The sequence below is a fragment of the Cnephaeus nilssonii genome, assembly GCF_951640355.1.
Source record: "Cnephaeus nilssonii genome assembly, chromosome: 14".
NCBI classification, from domain to species: domain Eukaryota; kingdom Metazoa; phylum Chordata; class Mammalia; order Chiroptera; family Vespertilionidae; genus Cnephaeus; species Cnephaeus nilssonii.
In genome coordinates, this window is record NC_137085.1 from 71,785,282 (window position 1) to 71,807,859 (window position 22,578).

The 22,578-nt window shown below is 52.9% G+C and overlaps 1 protein-coding gene across 1 annotated transcript in view; it reads left to right on the plus strand.

Annotated features, from left to right (window-relative positions):
• The window catches only part of PHF2 (PHD finger protein 2), an 87,658-nt gene that overhangs the window by 31,778 nt on the left and 33,302 nt on the right, over nt 1-22,578 (plus strand). The window contains exons 2-3 of the mRNA XM_079790696.1: nt 16,228-16,313; nt 19,962-20,076. Coding sequence (XP_079646822.1) covers nt 16,228-16,313; nt 19,962-20,076 — 201 coding nt within the window. The remainder of the gene's footprint in view (nt 1-16,227; nt 16,314-19,961; nt 20,077-22,578) is intronic.

Sequence of the window (22,578 nt, forward strand, 5' to 3'; positions counted from 1 at the left end):
TCTGTGTCCATGGGCCATGCATATATGCATACAAGGTTTTTGGTTGATTACCTCCCACCCACCCAGCCTCCCCTGCCTTCCCTCCGAGATTCCACACTCTGTTCCATGCTTCCGTGTTTCTGGATTCACTCCGTTCATCAGTTTATTTAGATTCCACACACGAGTGTGATGATGTGATTCTTGTCTTTCTCAGACTGACCTATTTCACTTAGCATGATACTCTCCAGGTCCCTCCATGCTATCCCAAATATATATTTCTTAAAATCAGTGTTTTGATTTTTTTACAGATATACACCAGAAGTGGAATTGCTGGGTCATAAGGCAGTTCCATTTTAAATTTTTCGAGCAACCTCCCCACTTTTCCATAGTGCTTGCACCAACATGCATTCCCAACAGCAGTGCATGAGAGTTCCCTTTTCTCCATATCCTTGCTGTTGCCTGTTCGTTGATTCATTGAGTATAGCTTTTCTGACAGGTGTGAGGTGGTATCTCACTGTGGTTTTAACATTAATACCTCTGATGATTAGTGATGTTGAGCAACTTTTCATGTAGCTATTGGCTTACTATATGTCTTTGGAGAAGTATCTCTTCCGGCGCTCTGCCCATTTTCTAATTGGATTACTTATTTTTTCTGTGTTGAGTTGTATGAGTTCTTTATAAATTTTGGATATTAACACTTATGTATAATTGGTGAGTATGTTCTCCCATTCAGTAGGCTATCTTTTTGTTCAGTTAATGGTTTTCCTTGCTGCGCAAAACCTTTTTAATTTGACATAGTCCCCTTTGTCTATTTTTTACTTTTGTTTTCTTTGTCCAAGGAGATATGTCAGAAACAAATATTGCTAAGAGATTTTACTGTCTATTTTTCTCCTAGGAGTTCGATGGTTTCAGATCTTACATTTAAGTCTTTAATCCATTTTGAGTTTATTTTTGTACTAGTGGCCCGGTGCATGAAATTCGTGCATGGAGGGGGGGGGTGTCCCTCAGCCCGGCCTGCACCCTCTCCAGTCTGGGACCCCTTGGGGGACATCCCTCTTACAATCTGGGACCACTGACTCCTAACCGCTCACCTGCCTGCCTGCTTATTTTCCCCTAACTGCTTCTGCCTGCCAGCCTGATCCCCCTAACTGCTCCCCTGTCGGCCTGATCGCCCCCAACTGCCCTTCCCTGCAGGCCTGGTCGCCTCCAACTGCTCTCTCCTGCTGGCCCGGTCACCCCTAACTGCCCTCCCCTGCTGGCTCGGTTGCCCCCAACTGCCCTTCCTTTCAGGCCTGGTTCCCCCCAACTGCCCTTCCTTTCAGGCCTGGTCACCCCCAACTGCCCTCCCCTGCAGGCCTGGTTGCCCCTAACTGCCCTCCCCTGCAGGCCCAGTTGCCCCCAACTGCCCTCCCCTGCCGACCTGATCGCACACAACTGCCCTTCCCTGCCGGCCATCTTGTGGTGGCCATCTTGTGACCAAATGGGGGGCGGCTATCTTGTGCGAGCGCATGACAGTCAATTTGCATATTACCTCTTTATTATATAGGATATTTCATGCCAATTCCTTCTAACCTGAAATGTTTCTGTTGAGAAATAAGCTGACAGTCTTATGGGAGTTTCCTTGTAGGTAACTGTCATTCACTTGCTGACTTTCAGGCTATTGGGATTGACCCTGATCACGTCGTATAAGGTGCTGTGTGGAAGCGGAATTTGCCCAGCAGGGTCTGCTGCCTGTTGGGATATCCCTTTGGATGGGCGACTTTTGGAGTTAATTGGGTCGTGCTTTGGTGTTGTCTGAAGCCCGCCACTGGATGTGTTGGTTCTGGGGACTCTTTTGAGGGACTCTGGAACAGGTCAATGTCAGATGCTGCCTGTAACTGGCCTTGGGCTACATGTCTGGAGCTACCATGTGATCTGCAGTTTGTGGCTTCCTCTGCTGGGCCTGGGTACAGGCGGGAGGGGCCAAGCTGTGTACCAGCTTCAAGCCTGAGGGCAGGTCGGCAAAAGGCCCATGACATCAAAGGATCCACCTCCACCTGCCAGCTGCCTGTTAGACGCTGGAAGAGCCTCTGGCAGTATGGCCAGTTGCATGGGTTAGGTTTCAGTGAGTCACCAGGTAGGGGCGAGTGCTGTTCACCAGGTTGGTACAGATTCAAACTCTGTGCCGGTGCAGGGTCTGAGGCCACTCAGCAAAAGTCTCAGGGCACACCAAGGCCAGCAACCACCCACCTGGCACCCGAGGACCTTTGTGATGGCGGGGGGTCTAGGAGAGTAGTCAGGATGCGGCCAGCAAAGTTCACCAGGTTAAAGCAGTCCAAGATGTGGCCATGTAGAGGGAGGGCTCCACGCCGTAACAGGCACTGCTCAGGAGCCTGGGAGTAAGGGGTATGGCCCTCCTCTCCAGCCTCACAGCGAGTCTTCCTGTGTGACTCTGGCACTGTTCAAGCCTACCTGGTCTTGAGCTCCTCAGTAAGCTTCGCACCGTGGGCGCAGTCTGAGGTCTGCCAAAGACCTCTCCACGGGGATGTATCCTGGCAAGGTAGGGCCTCCAGGAGTCAGCAGGGAAGAGCTGTTGCCATTCCCCAGGCTGATGTGTGGAGGGCGGTGCTCGCTTCAGGCAAGATGGTGACAGTGGGCAGCGAGGGACCTATCACAGGGACTGGCCACAGGGACGCGTGCTGCTATCACTCCAGTGCTTTCCCAGGAGCCACACCAATCAGTTTTTCCCCTTTGGGCTCCACTCTGAGCTGCCGTCCCTCTGTGAGAGCCCAGCGTAGGTGCTGCTACTGAGGTCCTTTGCACTGGCCCTTCAACAGAGCTGTCCCCCTTCTCACCAGGGCTGGCGGAATCCCTGCTGCTTCACAGCCAGATACTGTGTGGGCTCCTCTTCCAGGCTATAGCCCTCTGGGCTGGGGAGCCTGATCTGGCGCTGAGGCCCCTCACTCCTCTGGGGGGAACCTTCCCAGCTGAGGTATTCCTCTGGATTCTAACGTATCCCTCATGAGGGTGGGCCAGCCCTATTCTCGTCTCTGCCCTTCCTGTGCGTCTCAGTGTGGGCTCCTCCATGAATCCTTAGTATAAGCCCTCTGCTGCCATCTTGCCGTCCCCTAATCGTAGTTATTTTAATTCCTGGTATAAGTCCATCATCCCTGCCATATCTGAGAGACCTTGTCTCATGCTTTCTCTGTCTCTTCAGATTGTGTGTTTGTTTGTTTTTTTGTCTTTTCATAGGCCTATTTTGTTGTTGTTGTTGTTGCAAAAAAAGAAAACTATTTTAAAGGCAAGACAACTATCCCCCTTATATGCCACCATCCAGAGAGGCTCACCTGGAACCTCTGCACATGTGTGCCTCTGTTCTGTGTGGGTGTTGGGGTGACTCGGTGCAGCAGGCATGACGGGTCCCTGTCAGCACAGCTCTTGGCTGCATGGTGATCTGCGAGGTGGATACTGACCTACTAGCTCCCCCAATGCTGGGTGCTTGGTTGGTGAGTTTTTTAGTCTCCTGCGCCCAGGAAGGCTACAGGCAGGTTTTCTTGCCGTAGTTTATGGACAAGGAGGCTGAGGGAGGTCCAGAGGGGCCGTGCCCAGGCTGGCCTCCTCCTTCCCGGTCATTCTGATGCTGCCGCAGGCCTGGGTATGACCAGGACTCTGTCCAAGGGAGCCTGGCGTCAGCATCCTGTGAGGCGTGCCAGCTGTGCTACTGGGTCTGCAGGTCGCTTTCTCAGAGTGGCCCCAGTCCTGGAGTCTCTTAGCAAAGGTGTGGCCGCTGGGCCACTGGACTGCCTCTCCGTCAGGGTGTGTGCAGACCCTGTGCTGGCAAGGGCGGAAGGGCTGCTGCCCATCACCCCTGAGGCCCGGTCACGGAGGGAACACGGGAGGCCAGAGGCTGGTGGGATCTCTCACCGCCCTAATGCCGGGCCGTACGTCACCGGGCTCGGCTTCCCAGAGCAAGGGGGACATGCTGACTGTGGGGAGGGGCAGAGGTTGCAAACTGCCCACTTGCTGGGCACACCGGACCACAGGGATCTGCTGGGCCCGTGATGTTGGTCCACACAGGGTTTTCAAACACTGTTCCATTAGCTGCAGTATATTAAAATCAGGAGATTTCATCTAAATGTGTGCATTTTGAGGTTTTCTTGAAAAATGAGGAGACCTGGCAGTGGTTGGTGGCTTGTCTAGATGACCCCCAAGTCTCCGCCATGTGGAACCGTGGTGGGTCTCTGAGGGCCTGGCTGTGTGGGGACCCGTGATCACTGGGGCTTCTATCGTTTCCATCCCCACGTTTTCTCAGTGTCGTCAGGGAAAGCCCTCCCTGCGCATCGCCTCCTGCTCCCCGCTGGGCCCCAGAACTGCTGAAGGGGAGAAAGTGTGGTGGGCAGGCCTTACTGTCCTACGGCTCTGGGCCTTAGTATCCTCACCTCACAAGTGGCAGGGCTGGGCAGGATGGAGTTTTGCTGAGAGTCCTTTCATTTCTGGTGCTGCAAGAGCCTAATTCTTGCCCACTGAAGGCACTCTCAGAAAGTTCTGAGCACTTACATAAATGCTTGATTTTGACTATCCAGATTTATTTTTGAGAATCAGAAGAGTATTTTCTTAAAACTCTATTTGTGTATACTTTTAAAAAATGCAAAGAGCTCTTCTGATTTGAATCAAACCAGTTTATTAGGATTATAATTGTTCTTAAAATTTTTTAAATTTATCTTTATTGTTGAAAGTATTACAGATGTTCCCCCCTTTGTCCTCTCCCCCCCACTCCCCCATCCCCAGCCTTCACTGCACTGTTGTGTGTGTCCATGGGTTATGCATATATGTATGCATGTAAGTTCTCTGGTTAATCTCTTCTTGCCCCCTTTAAATTTTTTGAAGATGGATAGCAATATGTACATTGTTGAAAAAATTCAACAGTCAAAAAACAAGTCTGTTCCCTTCCCTCTGACCAACAGGCTTCTCCAGAGGTGACCAGTGGGGTCTGGTTTCTGAATCTTTCCAGAACATTCTGATCAAAGAGGAGCATGTGTATGTATTTCCTCCAGTACCCACAAAAAAATGGGCATGCAGCTTATTTCTCCATCGCATGCTCGTTGCTAACCAATACATCCTGGAGGTGGTTCCAGATCAGTAAGTGTGGGGTTTGTACTTCTGGGCATTCCATACATTGACCCACATCTCCCATCGACGGACCCCCTGGTCGCTGCTTCAGTAAACGCCCTGTGCACACCTGTGCCAGTGTGCCGGTGCATCCTGGGAAGAGGGCCACAGACGAGGTCACGCATTCTCAGCATCAGCTCTCCCACTTTAGAGGATGTGGGAACGCTGTGTGTGCAGCGTCAGCACGCCGAGTGCTCTCCAGACTCCTCATTCTGTGCCAGCTGATAGGTGAACGAGACGTCTGACAAGTGGTGTTGCATCTCTTTTCATATGTTGAAAAACCATTTATGTCCTTTTCTGTAAGCTGCTTACTTAAAGTCAGGATTTAAATCGCGGCCAGGCAGTTTCATTATGTTTTCTCCTATGAAACAGTTTTCCTACCGTTTGTTTATTGTACCTTTCACAGGGAGACAGCGTCTCCCAGGAGCAAGTAAGACTCCACAGCGAGCGGTCATTGATTTAGGCAATTGGCACTTTTTACATCCGGTGCTGCTGTTCGTCGTTTGGATTATGGTGTCTGAGACTGGCAGCGGAGCGCCTTGGCAGGGCCACGGGAGGTCGTCCCCCTGGGCTGTGTCCGTGGTGCGGGAACGAATTGCCAGGTCTCCCTCAGGGTCCACAGCCAACCCTGACGTGGCCTTGGTTAATTAGAGCCACGAGACTGTGCACCCTCTTACGTCTTTCCAACAAACACTCACCTAAGCTAAACCTGCACACGGGGTTTTGTACTTCTACGTGCTCCAGGAGTAACATTTTATGCGGGCAGCCCTTAGGAATGCATTGTCTCAGCAAAGTCCACATGAACAACTCTGGCCCCCTGGGGTGCTGTCCCCACTCTGGTCCCTCTGTTCTTGTTTGCTCACAAGGGGGTGTGTGTGTCTGCTCTATTGCGTTCTCCCCTGGAGTGAGGGTGCCGACGGGAAACCAAGCTCTTCCGTGATTCCTCTGGGACCCGTGGCCCTTCGGTTTCTCGGTTGCAGAGCTTCAGAGCCTCGGTGACTTTGGAGGCGACCCAGGAAGAACAGTCCCCTTACTGCTGAGTAACGGGCTCCAAAGATAAGTGACTAACGTCCCACGGCAGGGGGCTCAGCTTCGTCCGTGGTTTCTACCAGTCACACTTGGGTTTTCTTGTAGCAAATAATAGTCCAGAAACGCAGCTGAGTAGTGAATTCCTAGATAACGAGGCAGAGACTGTGGCTGAGGGCAAAGGATGCTAATGAGGAGGAAGTCTGGGACTTGGGCTCCACGTATTGGCCACTTTTCTGGAAGGGGTTCTCTGTCCCCCTAGAAGGAAGTTTTAGCCCCAGGTTTCGAGGGTGGACGGGTATAACCCCAGCCCCACCCAGCTCCCCGAGGGCCCTAAGGCAGGCAGGCCCTGCTGCAGCAGCCCCTGGTCCTGGCTGTGTTTAGAAACGGGCCTGACTCAAAACCTTCCCCAGAGCTCTCTGCTGCGGTCTGGACCGATTGCCAAGGCAGCGTAGTTGCCAGGACATATGGCTAAATTGAACCTCCCAGGGCAATAGCTGATTCCTACTAAATCATCTCTGGATGCTGAGGCCATTGGTCAAAGGTTGTGGGGGAGCAGAGTGACCCCTCAGAGTCCCTTCTTCATCACCTGATAGTGGACTTGCCTTGGCCCAGATACTTCAGTCTTCGTGCCTGTGGGGGACAGGCTGACCTGTGTCTGATTCACACCAGCACCACTCACAGGGCATCCACATCAGAAACAGCCCGAGTGAGGTTGTGCGGTAATGCCAGACAGTCCAGATTGAGTCTCTTTAGGGACTGCTGGCCAGGAGTCCGCTAACGATGCCACTGCCAAAGACAAAAAGCCCGTCCCACTTAAGGAGCCCAGAGACCCGGCATCGGTGCCCCAAGGATCCTGGGTTCATAACAGCTGCAAAGAATGCTGTTGGGACAGCTGGGGACATGTGAGTGTGTAGACACCTGTTAGGCTACATCTTGGGGGTTAACTCGGATGCTATGGTTATAGTACACAAGGCCCTGTTTTGGGGAGACTTCAAGCTGATGAATTAGGGAGGTCGAGCTACAAAGCAAATGAGGCAGATTGCCAACCATTGGAGAACGTGAGTGAAGGGAACACAGGTATCCATTGTATTAATCTGTCCACATTTCTTAAATGTAAAACTTTTTAATAGGAATTGGGTGGGGAGAGCCCTCTCGGGTGACAGAGAACTGCCACTGCCTGTCTGCTTGTGCCCCTCATCTGTGCCAGGGGAGGGCCTAGGTCCTGTCTGTGCCCGAGTGACACCCACTTTACATGTGGCGGGGCTGCACTGTGCCTGACTCAGCACTCTTCCCTCGGACCCGTGCTGGTTCCCCTGCCCGTCTCTCATACAGTTCATCCTCACGCCCCTTTCCAGATGAGGGGCCAGGACTAGAGATGTGAGTCACCCGCCTCAAGGCAGCCGGCAGGAGAGGCACTTGGATGTCAGGGACCTTGACCTCTAACTTCTTCCACTAGAGCGAGCGACGTCAGTTTATAGTCATGACCTGCCTTGTTTAAACTACTGAACTAGGAGAGAGGAGCAAACTCCACGTACCCCATAAAGGTACGTCCATGAACGTGTGCTTCCGTTGTAGGTGTGAATGCATGTGTTTCTCTGTGAATTGTGACAAATTGAGAAGTTGAAGCACAGGCTCTCTGGGCCTTGCTATCTTCACCCTACAACTGGGCTTTCTCCTTATTCTCATGAGCAGCATTCTCCCTTGAGGATGGTGCAGGCTCCGCCTCAGCCAGCCTGCCCGTGGCTTCCACCCCACCCCACCCCTGCTCCTGTCCTCCTATGGCTTTCGTTTCTCCTGGATGCTTTATCTTGCTGAAGGGAAGTGTAGAGAGGCACAAAAACAGAGTCATGGCCAGGGAGGAAAAAACTCTGGGTGAGGTAGGGGCAGCATTCAGCGGATCAGGGGTTGCCAGCCCTCCCATCATCTTCTTGGAGAGGGAAGGGCCTGGGCTTGGGTCCACTCACCTCAGAGGCCCAGGGGAGTCAGGGGGAATGGATCTTGTCATTCTTCCCATGCAGATTCTGTGAGCCCATCTGGAGTTTTGTTCTTTCTCAGCCACTTGCTGCCAGGAATGATAACATGTGTTGTGATTCATCAGCCCAGCAGAGGAAAGTGATGATGATGATGGGGTTGATAGTGATGGTGATGATGTGGTGGTGATGATGATAGTGGGGGTGATAATGATGTAATGGTGCTGATGGTGATGGTGCTGATGAAGGTGATGGTGGTGGTGCTGGTGCTGATGAAGGTGATGGTGATAGTGGTGATGATCATGGTGGCTGTGATGGTGATGGTGGTGATGATCATGGTGGTGATGAATATGACAAGCAATATACTCTCTTTGAAGACCCCTGCTGTGTGCCAGATATGGTGCTGGGCATTATTACAACCCCTCTTGAGCTTACCTGTCCCACCAGCAGGGACCAGGAGTACAGTTGCCCTTTGCATTTCAGAGTCTGTGTTCATCTCTTCTGAGCATCTAGTCCCTCCCCATAGTCCTGGTTATCTATGGCTGTGTAATGGTTACCCAAAGCCTAGCGGCTTCTGACAATAATCACACTGTTTCCCCATGAGTCTGCATTTTGAACGCAGCAGACGGACCTCATTGGGGCCCCCGAAGCCCTGTCATCACACTGTGGCTGGGTCCCCAGGCAGGCCAGGTGGAAGCCAACTGGTCTTTGTGACCCTGCTGCACTGAGTCCCCGGGCTGGTAACCGTCCAGGAGAGAGGGAGCCCCTCCTCTGTGCACAGTGTCACCTGCTTTCCCTGGGCTGTGTGGCAGGCACCCTATCACCCCCTGCACCTGTGCCCCAGGTCAGCCAGGCTCTGCTGGCTGTTTCCTCTTTTTATTTTCCTGCTCATTTTTGTGGCTTGTCCTCAGAGGGCCTGGCTGCATCAGAGGTCCAGCTCAGGAGGCTTCTTCCCAGAGTGCCAGGACCCAGGAAAGACAGAGGAAGTGACTGGGAAGGGGCGCTCGGGGGCCATTTAACCTTTAAGCCAAAGCACGACTTTTCTGGCTGTTACAAAGGGAATTCACACCCTTTTTAGTGACTTAGCAAAGTACAGAAAAGTATAATGAGAAAACGGGCATGCCATCGTCTGGCACCAGCACCGAGCCTTCTGGTGTCACTCTATGTCAAGGCTGTAGCTTTAGGGTACATAGATCTCAAAAGTCTAACTTAAAAAATGTGTGTAACCTGAGTTTTACTATTCCACCATGTGAGCGCAGCATGCCCTAGGGACCTGACCTCCTGGTGGGAGGGGTTTGCTGCTCCTAATTTTTGCTATTTTAAGTAATCTTGGGATGACCCACCTTGTACATGAACCTTGTATGCATTTCTACATTTGGCCTTGGAATAGGTTTGTAGATGTGAATTACTAATGCCGGATAAAAACCTTTTTAAAGCTCTTGGCACGCATGACTGTGTTTTAGGAGGCTTCTCCCCACATTGGTCCCTCCACGAGCAGGATGAGCGCCTGGTCCTTGCAGCCCCATCCGTATCATGAGCATCACTGACAGATCAGCTTGCCCCTACTGAGCTCCCAGGTGCCTCCCACCGATGCTGCAGGGCCAGCCACGTGAAGGGAGGCTCTGCCTGTCCACTCTGGGATTGAAAGGGGCCACTTCCTTTTTTTGAGGCTCTGCCTATGACTTTAAAAATATAAATGTCAGAACAAGATTACATAAATTTTGGGTTACATTAAGTCAACACCCTGGACAACATTAGGAAAAACCATGATATAATCTAATTGTGGAATCAGGACATAATTCCACCCGTGATTTGCAAACGCTATGAGTGGGGTGTGGGTGACCAGGCCGGACCCTGGGAGCCTGTGCCCTGCCTGGAGGAGCTCCTGTCCCCAAATCCCTTCCTGTCTCCCTGCTGGAGGGCAGAGCAGGGATTGCTGGGGAAGCCTGCCTCTCCTGCCGCTGTCCGTGGTGCCTGGACGGTCCACCCGACAGCTCCGCGGGGCAGACCTGGGCTGTGCGGGAGGAGTGCCTTCCCTGGTGCTCGATGCTTGGGCACTGCCCATGCACTCCTGTGGCCTTGCCAGCATCTGAGTTCTGCCCCGCTCGCCCCTTCGGTTTCTTTGCCATTTTTGTTGGTGGCTCATTTCCCTCCTCCACCCACTTCCACCTTTGAGAATTCCGTTATCTTTCTACCTCCTGGGCTCTGGGCACTAAGTTCGTTTTAACCTTGCTGGAGATGGACTCGGTGCCCGGTTCCAGGGCCATTGGTGGCCGAGAGCCTGTGCCCTGTGCCATCTCGGGCCTCACAGGATTGTGTGCCCTAAAAGTGCAGTCTCCTCCCTCCCCAGTTCTCGCCACCTGGCCTCCTCAGCAGGGTCCCCTGGGTGCGCTCAGAGACAGGAATACACAGGCACATACACACATGTGAGTACACACGTATGCACACATGGCACACCCACACCTTTGTTTTGGGTTTTCCATCTAAAGGAATTGTACTACACACATTCTCCTTTAACCTGGGTGTTTCCACCTCACGATATGTTGTGAATTTCCTTCTAGGTCAGTACGTTAATATCTGCTTTCTTCTTATTTTACAATTAGTCTAGCAGAATCCTGGCCACACAGAGCACTCTGCATTGTGTCTCCTGTGGCGTGTACGTGGTGACAGGACCCAGCAGCTTTCACGTGCTTGATCACTTCCCCCAGCGTCTCAGCCGTTTCGTGGCTGCACACTCAGAGCTGCGGGTCCCAGCTGTCACCTCTTGGCCCACAGTCCGTGGTGTGTGGGGCCTCGTCCCCTGTGCCCAGGATGCACTTTGAGTGCCTCGCCCCCACTTGGACTGCAGTGTACTGCTCCCCACACGTGCCATTGGACCAGCTGGAGGTCTCCACTTCTTTACTGCGCGAAGCCTGGGTCCATCCTCGGTTCCTGTCCCAGCCTCTCCCTCAGTTGTCACACAGGCAGCGCCATCCCCAGACCCTGGTAGGTTCCCATCACCTGTTCATTTGAGTCTGTCTCCTAGGACCCTGGGGCCCTGGGCACTGGTGGCCTGTGTTCTCAGCAGTGGGAAGGGAGGGCAGGGTCAGCAGAGTCCCAAGGAGCTGTCTTAGGTGAGCCCTGTGACCTGTGCCCTCAGCTGCTGCCCACCACCCTGAGTGGCCACGGCCTCCCACCAGGGGCGCTGGGGCTGGGCAGGCTGGGGCGGCTCCCGAAGCGCCTGTACGCATGCGGCTGCAGCCCAGGGGCCGCTGCAGTTACCTGGCTGTGTCTCTTTGCTGAGGTGTCAGAGCCATTGGAGTTGGAGTTGTTCTGTTTTGAAAGTGATATCTTGGTGGCTTTTGTCCTCTCCCGTCCTCTCTTGTGGCCCCGCAACACCCCTCCCAGCTCCTGGTCTTCTCCCCTTTGCACTGAGTTAACTGCCTGGGCTCAGTGCCTTCTCTCCCTCCCTCTCGCTGATCCCCTTCCTCCCCTCTTCCTCCACATCTTCTTCCTGTCCCCTCTGTCTCCACAGTTGTGCTCACCTGGCTCCTAGCCCTCGGCCTCTCAAAACCACCTGGGCCTCAGTCTCTGTGTGGGCCCCACCAGGGTCTGGACCTTGTGCAGATGTGGCGATTGTGGGGACACAGTAGCAAGGCCTGGCCGTGTCCAGGGCCTGGCTCTTAGCCAGCTAGTGTCCCTGGGCCTCCATATGTACCTGGACCTTCAGGAGGTAACTGGAGCATGAAGCGGGCTCTAGCGCTGCTTCCCAGGAGGTAGTGCCCACCTTCCTTCCAGAATCCCCGGAGTCTCGGGCCCGATGCAGCAAGGACGTCCTTTTCCCTCCTTGGAACATCCAGGTCCTCACTGAGCCTTTGCCCACGCAGTCCCTGGGGCACGCACACCCCCTGGGCAGGGAAGGCCTGGCCACCTTGCTGCAGACACAGGAGCTTGACCAGCCAGGCCAGTGTGGAGACCTTCTGTCCGGGGAGGAGACCTCCAGACCAGTGAAAGCCAGCTGCTTGGGCACAGGTAGCTCTGGCCAGGTTCTTGCAGAGGCGTGGTGTGGACGCCCACCCACAGGCATGTGCATGTTTGGGATTTTCTTCTCACTGATGCTCTTTCAGCACTTGACCGCTGTCCTTAGTGAGCGAGGACAGCCGTGGTCGCAGACACTGAGGGTGTGGGCCAGAGGGACAGGCCCCGGAATGCAGCGTCTGCTCCTGGCTCCAGTGCAGGGGGAATGCTTCGGACTTTTCTGTAACTGCTGTTCTCCTCTCATAGTTTTGGGTACTTTTTCTAAGTAATTTCTTAAGGGTCATTCGGAAAGCCTTCACTTTGGGATAATAAAATAAATGAGCAGTTTCCGTGAAGGGCCTGCCCGGCGAGAAAAGAGCTGGCCGTGATGTGGTCAAGCCCTCACTGCGCAGGAGCTCACACTGAGCAGTGAGGTCCCTGGACCCTCGAGATCCCCCGGGCAGGAGCTAGGGCTGTCCCCTCCGCACGCAGCACAGACAGTGAGCTAGTTCCAGGGCCTTAGTTAGCACGCCGGGCGATCCTTGTCAGGGTGCAGGCACAGGCAGTTAGGGCTGGGAGGTGAGTCCTGGGGGCGTTGCTGCATTCCCATGAGAGGTGGGGCCAGCCTGCCTGTGGTCATCCCCCTGGTGGGCAGCCCTGGCTGCAGCCTCGGCCCCTGCCTATCGCCCAGCCCCGGGGTGTCTCTTTCAGGTGAGGGGCGGCTCCAAGGTTTTTGGGGCAGAACGGGGGACCCACCATCCCCACCTCTTTTCTCTTCAGTCTCAGGCTACCATCCCACTGAGGTGAGACCTGCACCCTCAGTGGATGGTAGTTGAAGAAGGAGCCCCAGGGGAAGGGGTGGCGACATGCACACGGTCATGACACCTGGCCTCAGCTTCCTACCTGCCACATGGGATGCTCCCCTCCACCTTCCAGAGTACAGTGGGGCTTCCGGGACATGTGGGACCAGCAGCAATGCTTGGGGAGCCTGTCCTGGTGACCAGGGCTGGGGGGTTGTACTTTAAGGTGTTGATAGCCTTCCTTTTGATTGACCTGGAACTCAACCCCCGTGCCGCCTTGGGGTGGGGGTGGCACATGGAGGCCTGGTGGTAGAGCCTGTGCTCTCCTGGTAAGCCCCAGGGCTCCCGCGGCTGGGACAGACAAGGGTACATGATAGTCCTGGGTACGCATGGCCCTGCTGGGTTGGAGCAGACGCGTCAGGGAGGGGGGCTGTCCTGAGTGTCTGTCTGCTTTAGGAACTGCCAGTGAGAAGCAGCCTGGAGCCACTGTCAGGTGTGAACTCGAGATGCAGCGTGTAGACTTGGGGTGTGGATCTGGGATGTGGAGGTGGGTGTGGACAAGGGGTGTGGAGGTGGGTGTGGACAAGGGGTGTGGATTTAGGGATGGTCTGGGTTATGGACTCAGGATGTGAACCTGAAATATAGACTCAGGATGGATATAGGGTGTGGATGTGGGATGTGAACTCAAGGTGTGGAATAGAGTGTGGACCCGGGGCGTGTACAAGAGCGTGGGATTTATTTGGATGTGGACGTGGGGTGTAGATTCTGTGTCCAGTCTCTGGACCTGGCTGATCCCAATCAGGTGCAGGACTCTGCTCGGCCTCTGGCTCTGCCCGTGGCTCTTGGTGGATGTGGGCTGTGGGAGCTGACTGCATGTGCAGCCACCTCCACCCCTGTGATCACTTGTCTCAGGAGGCCACCCGAGGGATGAGCAGAAGCGGCCGGCCCAGGTCGGTGCTGTGGAGACAGACCAGCACAGCAGTGGCCTGGCTGCAGTTGCCCTCCTCCCTGTGCTTCGCCACCATGGGATGTCCCCAGTGTGATGGATTTGGTTGTGGCAGTTTGTGAGGGGAAAGCCATGTTGTATGATTGCGGTGCGCCTTCCGTGGGTTGGTGAGGGCGCCTGTCTACACGGCGGCCGGGTGCCTGTTCTGTTCGGGCTCTGCCCTGGTCTTCTGTGGGGAGAGGCCCTTCGTTCCCGGAGGAAGGGTAGAAACACGTGGCTGTGTTTGTTGTAAATGTTTATATTTTGCCCTTGAAAGTTTGTTTTCATGATTTGGAGCACTTTCAATCCATCAGTATTCTCTTTGATTTCCTTTCCCATTTTTTGTATGTTTTTTAGAAAGTTACCTGTATGGTGAGAGCAAACGTGTCCTCGCGGCCTGCTTCCCAGTCGGCTCTTCAGACTGCTTGCACTTTATTTCAGTTTATGTTCTGAGATGAGGAGTGGACTTAATGTTTTCAAAAACAGGTGCTCAGCCAGGTGTTTCTGGGCTGCAGGGTCTGTTCCCAGAGCTGTGGGGTTGTGGCCTTGGTCCCCTGCCGTGGGCCTTGTCTGCTGAGTGCTGGCCCAGTGCTTGGGGTAAGGGACTGTCCCATTGAACAGTGAGGAGACCTTTGGGTCTAGGCAGACGTCTAACCTCTCGTGACTCGGCTTCACCATTGTACAACAGGGCTAGCAGTAGTCACCCCCGTATTGCAGTAACCACCCCCGCTGCAGAGTGAGCAGTCAGCCAGCATTAGCAATGACGGGTTTGGGTTGGTGCTGATAGGGCGGTGTCACTCTCAGAATCAACCATTTAAAGTGAACATTTCAGCGCATTTCAGAGTGTTATGCAACCATCTTCTCTGTCTGGTTCCAAAACATTTCATCCCACTAAACAATCACTTCCTTTTCCCCTGTACCCTCTTCCCCCAGTACCACCAGCCAGTCTTCTGTCCAATATGGGTATTTCATATAATTGGGATCCTACAATATGTGGCCTTTTATGTCTGGCTTTTTTTCACTCAACATAATTTTTTTGAGGTTCTTCATGTAGCAAGTGTGAGACCTCTACTCCTTTTTAAGGTTGAATAATACTCCATTGTATAGATACACCACAATTTGTTTATCCACTTACCAGTCAATGGACTTGGGTTGCTCCCATCTTTTGGTTATTGTGACTAATGCTACTGTGAATGCTTGTGTAAAAGGATCTGAGACCGGTCTCAGTTCTTTTGGGTATATACCTAGAAGAGGAATTGCTGGGTCATATGGTAATCCTATCTTTAACTTTTTTGAGGAACCACCATACAGTTTCCATAGAAACCACACCATTTTACATTTGTAAGAGGGTTATAACTTCTCCATATCCTTGCCACACTTGTTAGTTTCCCATTTTTTCTTTTTAAAATTGTAGCCATCCTAGTGGGCATGAGGTGGTATGTCATGGTTTTGGTTTGCATGTCAGAGGCATACAGATGACTAAGGATGTTGAATTATTCGTGACCTTGTTGGCCATTTGTATCTCATTTTGGGGGAAATGTCTATTCAAGTCCTTTGCTTGTTTTTTAGTTGTTTTGTGGTTGAGTTATAAATTCTTTATATATTCTGAATGTAGACCCTTACCAAATGTATGATTTGAAAATATTTTCCCCCATTCTGTGTGTTGTCTTTTCATTTTCTTGATAGTGTCCTTTAATGCACACAAGTTTTTAATTTCGATGACATCCAGTTTATTTTTGTTGTTGTTGCTTGTGCTTTTGAAAGTATCCTATCTAGGAACCCATGACCAAATCCACGGCTATGGAGATTTACCTCTATGTTTTCTTCTAAGAGTATTACAGTTTTAGCTTTTGCATTTAGGTGATTAATCCATTTTCAGTTAACTTTTTTATATGGTGTAAGATAGGAGTTCAGCTTCATCCTTTTGCTATCCAGTGGTCCCAGTGCTGCACCCTGGGAGATTTATGGCGGTCCCCCATGGTGTCCAGAGGGACCTTGCCGATGGCTCTGAGCTGCCCCAGTGAAGTGACCCCCTTCGCCTCCCTGAGCTCTGTGGTGACAGGGCAGGGACAGCTTTCATGGAGGGAGGCCTGCTGGCCCACCTGGTCCCTCCCCTATCCTGGTCATGCATTGGGGAGGCTTTCCTTGCCCCTCCTCCCCTCCTCCTTGACCCCTGACTTGTCCCCACAGCAGCCTGTCCCATCTGTGCACACACTGCCCTGGACCCTCCCAAGTGGTGAGCAAGAGTTGCCTGGGAGCTTTGCAGGGAAGCGTTCATGGAATTGTTGTCCGCCAGTGATATCTGTTTCCTGCATTTCAGCTGTGTTGGAGTAGAAGAGGAGGAGGCCCCAGACATCGACATATACCACTGCCCAAACTGCGAGAAAACCCATGGGAAGTCTACTTGTAAGTACAGCACCATGCGCCTCACCAGGATCTGATGGACTCCTGACCTGGCTTGCTGGGGTAAAACGCTCTGGGTGTCCACACCCTGGTGCTTGGGGACCACCTCTGGCCTCCTTTTCCCACCCGTACAGCCTTGCCAAGCCCATTGCAGCCCCTCCTGATCGGCTCCTGCACTCACAGCTGCTGTGCAGAGACTCCATCTGCTCTCAAAGGCCTCAGCAGGGGGTACAGACTCCAGCACCTGCAGGGGCCAACCTCGTCTGAGACAGGGACATGATGCAGGTCTGTCCAAGGGGTTGTGCAGCCCAGCCCTGCCCAGCTGACCTCCACCTTGCTGGGGTCTTGGAAATTTGCATCATGGGGATCTGCTCTACTTCCCTTCTCCACCCCTTCAGGGAATCTTAGGTGATTTCCTTTCCCAAACTGCCTGCTGTTTGCCTATCCCAACGGTTTTATCCCTGCCTTCCTCCCGTCCCTTCGGGTGTGGCAGTTCCTTTGGGGGCTCCCCAGGGTGCAGGCTCATCCAAGGTGACTCCAGTGTGCCCCTGTCATGGCTGAAGGGCAAGTCCCAAGGCTAACCTCTCTGGGGAATGAGATGCTATGGTCTGTAGGGACCACTGGAGGGCCGGCCTGGAAATGAGACAGATGGCATGGGATGTTAATGTGGCCTCTGGTTTCCAGCCTGGGTCGGGCTGCTCACAGAAGGTGCAGGCTGGACACTGGCCTTGGCTGGTGGCAGGTCACAGCCCTGCTGTCCTGAAGCAGGAGTTTGCCATTTCTAACCTCCCCTCGTACCCTGAGGACTTGGCAGCACTGGTGTCTGCTCCAATTACCTCATCCTTTGTCTCGCCACTGCTTTTCAGCCGATACAGGAAGTGACTACCATTCCATGGGCTAACTGGTGGCATTTCTGGCACCTCTGGAGCCACTGGGAAGGCTCAGGGCCTAGGAAAGATGAACAGGGTGGGGACTCGGGGCAGGAGGGGTGTACCACATGATCATGGGAATGGAGCCAGGGACAAAGCAGGGCTGGATCAGAAGCCCCTACTGACCCCCCAACAGAGCCCAGTGTCCTGGGGAGGCACAGTCTTAGGGGGCTCAGGGAGGGTGGGGCCATCTCTGTGTGGTTTGCGAACTATTGCATGAATTGGGAGCGCTGGGGTTGGGCTATAGCAGGTTCGAAGTGGGTGTTGGTGTGCACAACAGTGCAATTTCTCCAGTGCCCCTGAGTGTCCCCAGCAGCACCCTTTGCTGAGGATCAGCTTGCCTGCTGCTGGAGCTATATCGTGCCTGCCTCACCTAGCCCCTATGCCAGTGCTCCTGGGTTTGGGCAGAGGCCGGGTGGTCCCCAGCTGCCTGTTATTGCCACTGGAAGTCAAGGGCAGGCGCCCTTTCCTGGCACTTACAGCCAGCCACCCCCTGGGCATGCTGGGACAGCTAGCCTGGTGGGACTCAGCAGCCCCTCCCTGGTTGTACATGTGTATATGGAGGGTATGTGTATGTGTGTGCATGTATATGCGCATGTGTATGAGTGAATGTGTGTGCATGAGTATTTGCATGTTTATGCAAATATGCATGTATGCTTTTCCTGTTTGCTGTTATTGGTGGCCATATGCTATCAGGGACAAAGGTTCTAGCACCTTCCACTAGCATGCACTCCAGATCGGCGGTCACTCTTCATTTGAACTGAGTCCGTGCTGTGTCTGGAGCCTGTCAGTGACACACCAGTTGGTGTTTGCCACATCAACTCAGTCACAGCTTCCACAGCAAGGCCCCTTGGGGACAAGATGCCCCTTTATGTCACTGTGTTTCCAGGGGAGCCCCCAAACCTGTGGGCTGCGCTGCAGGCCCTCTTAGGCCAGGCCTGTCCTTCCCTTCCCTGAGTGGGCTTTGCAGCAGGCGTGCCACGGTGAGGAGGGAGAGCCCACAGGTAGATTTGGTGCAGGGCCCAGTGGTCCCCATGGGAACCCAGCAAGGGGTCCCCACTGACAGTTGACACGAAGGCTCATGGAAAGCAGGTGGCATATCCTCAAAGGGGCTCTGACCCCGCTTTGTCTCTTTAGCTCTGTGACTGCTTAAGAGGTTCCTTCACTCACTGACTTCTCACTTTGATCCTCTCTGAGGATCCTGTCATGCCCAACGAGGTGGGGTGCGGCCCCCACACTCCAGGTGCCCCACTCAGCAGCTGTCTCCAGGGTGTGCATTGCCAGAGAGGGGTGCTGGGGTGCCACAGGTAGGAGGACTCTCAGCCTCAGGGGAGCCTGGCAGAACTAGGTCGTGTTGTCCCAGCCCACCTGCTCCAGCCACAGCCTCAGCGGGCAGTCTCCCCGTGAGGTGGTGAGCTGCTGGTCCTGAGTGAGGGTCTAGAAGGCCAGGTGGTCCAGGACTGGCCAGTCAGCACCTGCTTCTCAGGCCCAGCTTCAGGGACACATGGAGGTGCTGCTTCTTTCTCCTCCTGTCCACTGCACCTCTGTCACTTGGCCCCGGGCCCCACCCCCGCCCCCAAGACTCAGTTTCCCATGTGGCCTCCCAGGATGAGGCACTCAGTGCCAGGCAGCGTGCATCCTGTGCTCTGCACACCGTCCTGGGGGAGACCTTGGCCTGGCTGCAGCCTCGATCTCTCCCCTGAGGTGGGGCTGCCCTGGGGCCACACTGCCTCACAGAGGCTCACCCCTGCAGCGCCCTCCCCATCCTCCTCTGGGAGGGACAGGCACCCCGAGGACCCTCCCATCATATCCAGTCTCATTTCTTCTGAGGGTCAACCTTTCTCAGACCCCCTCCCGCCCAGCAGTTCTAAGGAGCAGGTCCTCCTCACTCACCGAGTTACCTGTGACTGCCCTGAACCAGGGCGAGGGCCACAAGGAAGTCACTTCCCTTCCTAAGCACTCACAGTCCAGTACGGTGTGTGTGCATGCATGTGCATGTATGCATGTGTGAGTGCACATGTATGGTGCAAATGTATCATAGTCAGCAGGGGTGTGTGCACACGCTCATGTGTAAAAAGTCCAAGGTGTGTGCACTAGTGCCCTGGGAGCATGCATAAGGACAGAGCTGCCTGAGGGAGTGTGTAGGGTGACGTGGGCAGGGGTGGCTGTGCAGAAGTGTGTGAGGTGGGCACAGCCCGGGGCTGGAGAGGGCACAGCAGGTGGTGGCCGGCCTGCTCTTGTCTGTGAGCTGTGGGCTGCAGAGACAGGAAGGTCCCAGCAGGCTGGTGACAGGGTCTGTGCTATTTGAAGACAAGTTCAGGGGGAGAGGGGTGTCCGGAAGGCCGACCTTGGCGGGACCTTCTCAGGAGATGCCTCTCACAACTGGGTGCTGAGTAGGGAGGGATCCTGGGAGGCCCCAGCTTCTGGGTGCCATCAACTGAGCTTCAGGGTTGGGAGGTATGAAATGGGAGTCGGGGTGGGTGTAGAACCAGAGGCCGGGGATGGTGAGAGCTCCTGACCATGTGACGACACAGGGTAATGGGGGTGTGGGAGGCTGGGTGGGCCCGGCCCAGGGACCCTGAGGACTTTGCCTGAGGAGTGTTGAGTCTGGCTGCATTCGAGATTCCTTGGCTGCCCTCGTGGCTGGTCTCTGGAGGCGTGGCGAGGGGGATGCAGGGAGGGGGCCTGTGCGGGGTGCTGACCCACCCCGTGTCCCCTGCAGTGAAGAAGAAGCGGACCTGGCACAAACACAGCCTGGGGCAGACGCCTGACGTGAAACCCGTGCAGAACGGCAGCCAGCTCTTCATCAAGGAGTTACGGAGTCGGACCTTTCCCAGGTGGGCAGTCAGATCCCCTGCCACCTGCTCACTTCCAGGCCAACGCGCACCCCCTACAGGGACTCAGGAGCTGTGGGCCTGCCTCTAGGGCAGAGGATAGTTCCCTGAAACTCCAGGCCCCCGGCACAGGCTGACCTCTCTCTTTCTCAGAACCTCCGGGCACAGTGTGGGAGGCAAGAGACCCATGTCCCCACCAGGTGTGCCCTCCCAAGGGGCATTCTTAGGGGAGAGGAGTGGGTGAGTGTCCAGCTAAGATCATTCTCCAGATGTGGCAGGTCCTGGTCCCAGGTCAGTAGGTGTCCCTGGTGTTCCTAGTGCTCTTGTAGCCCTCCCTGTCCTCCACACCCGGCCTGTGTGAGGGCAGCGGGCAGGGGCAGGGGCAGGGCTGTGGGGACGGCTTCTGTGAGAAAGGGGCTTGGTGACAGGACCTGCTCGGAGCCATTTCTCAGCCTTCACCCTGGGCGACGGTGTTGTTAGGCAATCCCACTTCTCTGTCACCCCATTCTCTTTTTCATGTGTGGTTTCTAATGAGAATCCAGTGCAGTTCTTATCCTTGGTTCTCTATGGCAAGGCAGTTTTCTCCCTCTGGCTTCTTTTTCCCTTTTCTGTTTTTTTTTTTTTTTCATTTATTGAGATATAATTCATATATCATACCCATTTAAAGGGTACAGTTCAGTTATCTTGGGTATGTTCACAGATATGTGCACCACCGTCAATCAATTTTAGAATATTTCATCACCCAGAAGAAATCTGTAACTTTATCACTCCCATCCCTGCTCCCCCCGCCCCGCCCCAAGCAACCACTGATCTGCCTTCTGCCTCTGTGGATTTGCCGGCTGTGACCATTTCATCTGAGTGGAATCATACAATATGTGGCCGTCCGTGTCTGTCCTCTTTCACTCAGCATAATATCCACAAGGTTCACCCACGTCATAGCATGTACCAGCACTTCATTCCTTTTTTATGGCGGAATAATATTCCAGTGTATGGACAGGCCACATTTTGTTTATTCATTTAGCAGTTGACAGACATTTGAGTTATTTCTGATTTGGGGGTACTGTGAATAATTCTGTTATAACCATTCTTTTTTTGTTGTTGTTATAATCATTCTTGTACAAGTTTTTGTGTGGACATATATTTTCATATTTTAGGAGTAACTCTATATTTAATTATTTGAGGAACTTCCAGGCTGTTTTCCATAATGGCTGCACCACTTTCCATTCCTATCAGCAGCGTATGAGGGCTCCAGTTTCTCTATGTCCTCACCAGCACTTTTTATGAAATGTTTTTTAATCCTCACCCGAGGACATGTTTTTTATTGATTTGAGAGAGAGAGAAGAGAAGGAAAGGAAAGGAAAGAGAGAGAAGAACATTGATGTGAGAGAGAAACTTTGATCACTTGCCTCCCATATGAACCCCAACCACCAGGGACCAAACCCACAATCTGGGCATGTCCCCTGACTGGGAATCGAACCCCTCACCATCTGGTATACAGGACGATGCTTCACCAGCCAGGGCCTGACCAGCACTTTATTATCTGACTTTTGATTATAATCATCCTTGTAGGTAAGAAGTGTTCTCTTGCTGTGGTTTTGATTTTCATTGCCCTAATCACTACTGATGTTGAGCATCTTTTCATGTGCTTTGTGGTCATTTGTATATCTTCCTTGGAGAAATGTTAGTTCAGATCCTTTACCCATTTAAATTATTTTTGTCTTTATTATTGAGTTCTAAGAGTTCTTATATTTATATACAAGTCCTTTATCAGACATGTGATTTCCGAATACTTTATTCTATCTTGTGGGTTGACTTTTCATTTTTCTTGATGGTGTCCTTTGAAGCACAAACTTTGGTCATTTTGGTGAAGTCTAATTTTTCTATCTTTTCCTTTGTTTGTTTGTTTTTGTGATTTTATTGTCATATCTAAAAATCCTTTGCCAAATTCAAGGTCATGAGGATTTATCCCTATGTTTTCTTTTAAGAGTTTATAGTTTTAAGTCTTACAGTTTGGTCTTTATTTTTCAGTTAACTTTTTGCATATAGTGTGAGGTAAGGATCCAACTTCATTTTTCTTGTTTGCTTGCAGCTACCTATTTGTCCCTGCACTATTTGTTGAAAAAGACAATTCTTTCACTATTCAGTGGTCTTGGCACGCTTATCGAAAGTCTCTCAGCCATAGATGTATGCACTTATTTCTGGAGACTTCATTCTGTCCCACCGATGTCTGTTTATCCTTAGTCCAGTCTTCTGCTGTCTTGATTGCTGTAGCTCTGTAGCTTTGCAGTAAGTGTTGAAGTTGAGAAATGTGAGTCCTCCAATTTTGTTTTTCTTTTTCAAGATTGTTGTGGTCATTTTGGGTCTCTTGCAGTTGCATATGAATTTTAGGATCAGCTTGTCAGTTTCTATAAAGAGGTCATCTGAGACTCTGATGTGGATTGTGTTGAATCCATAGACCAGTAGAATCAGAGTATTGCCATCTTAACAATGTTAGGTTTTCTGACC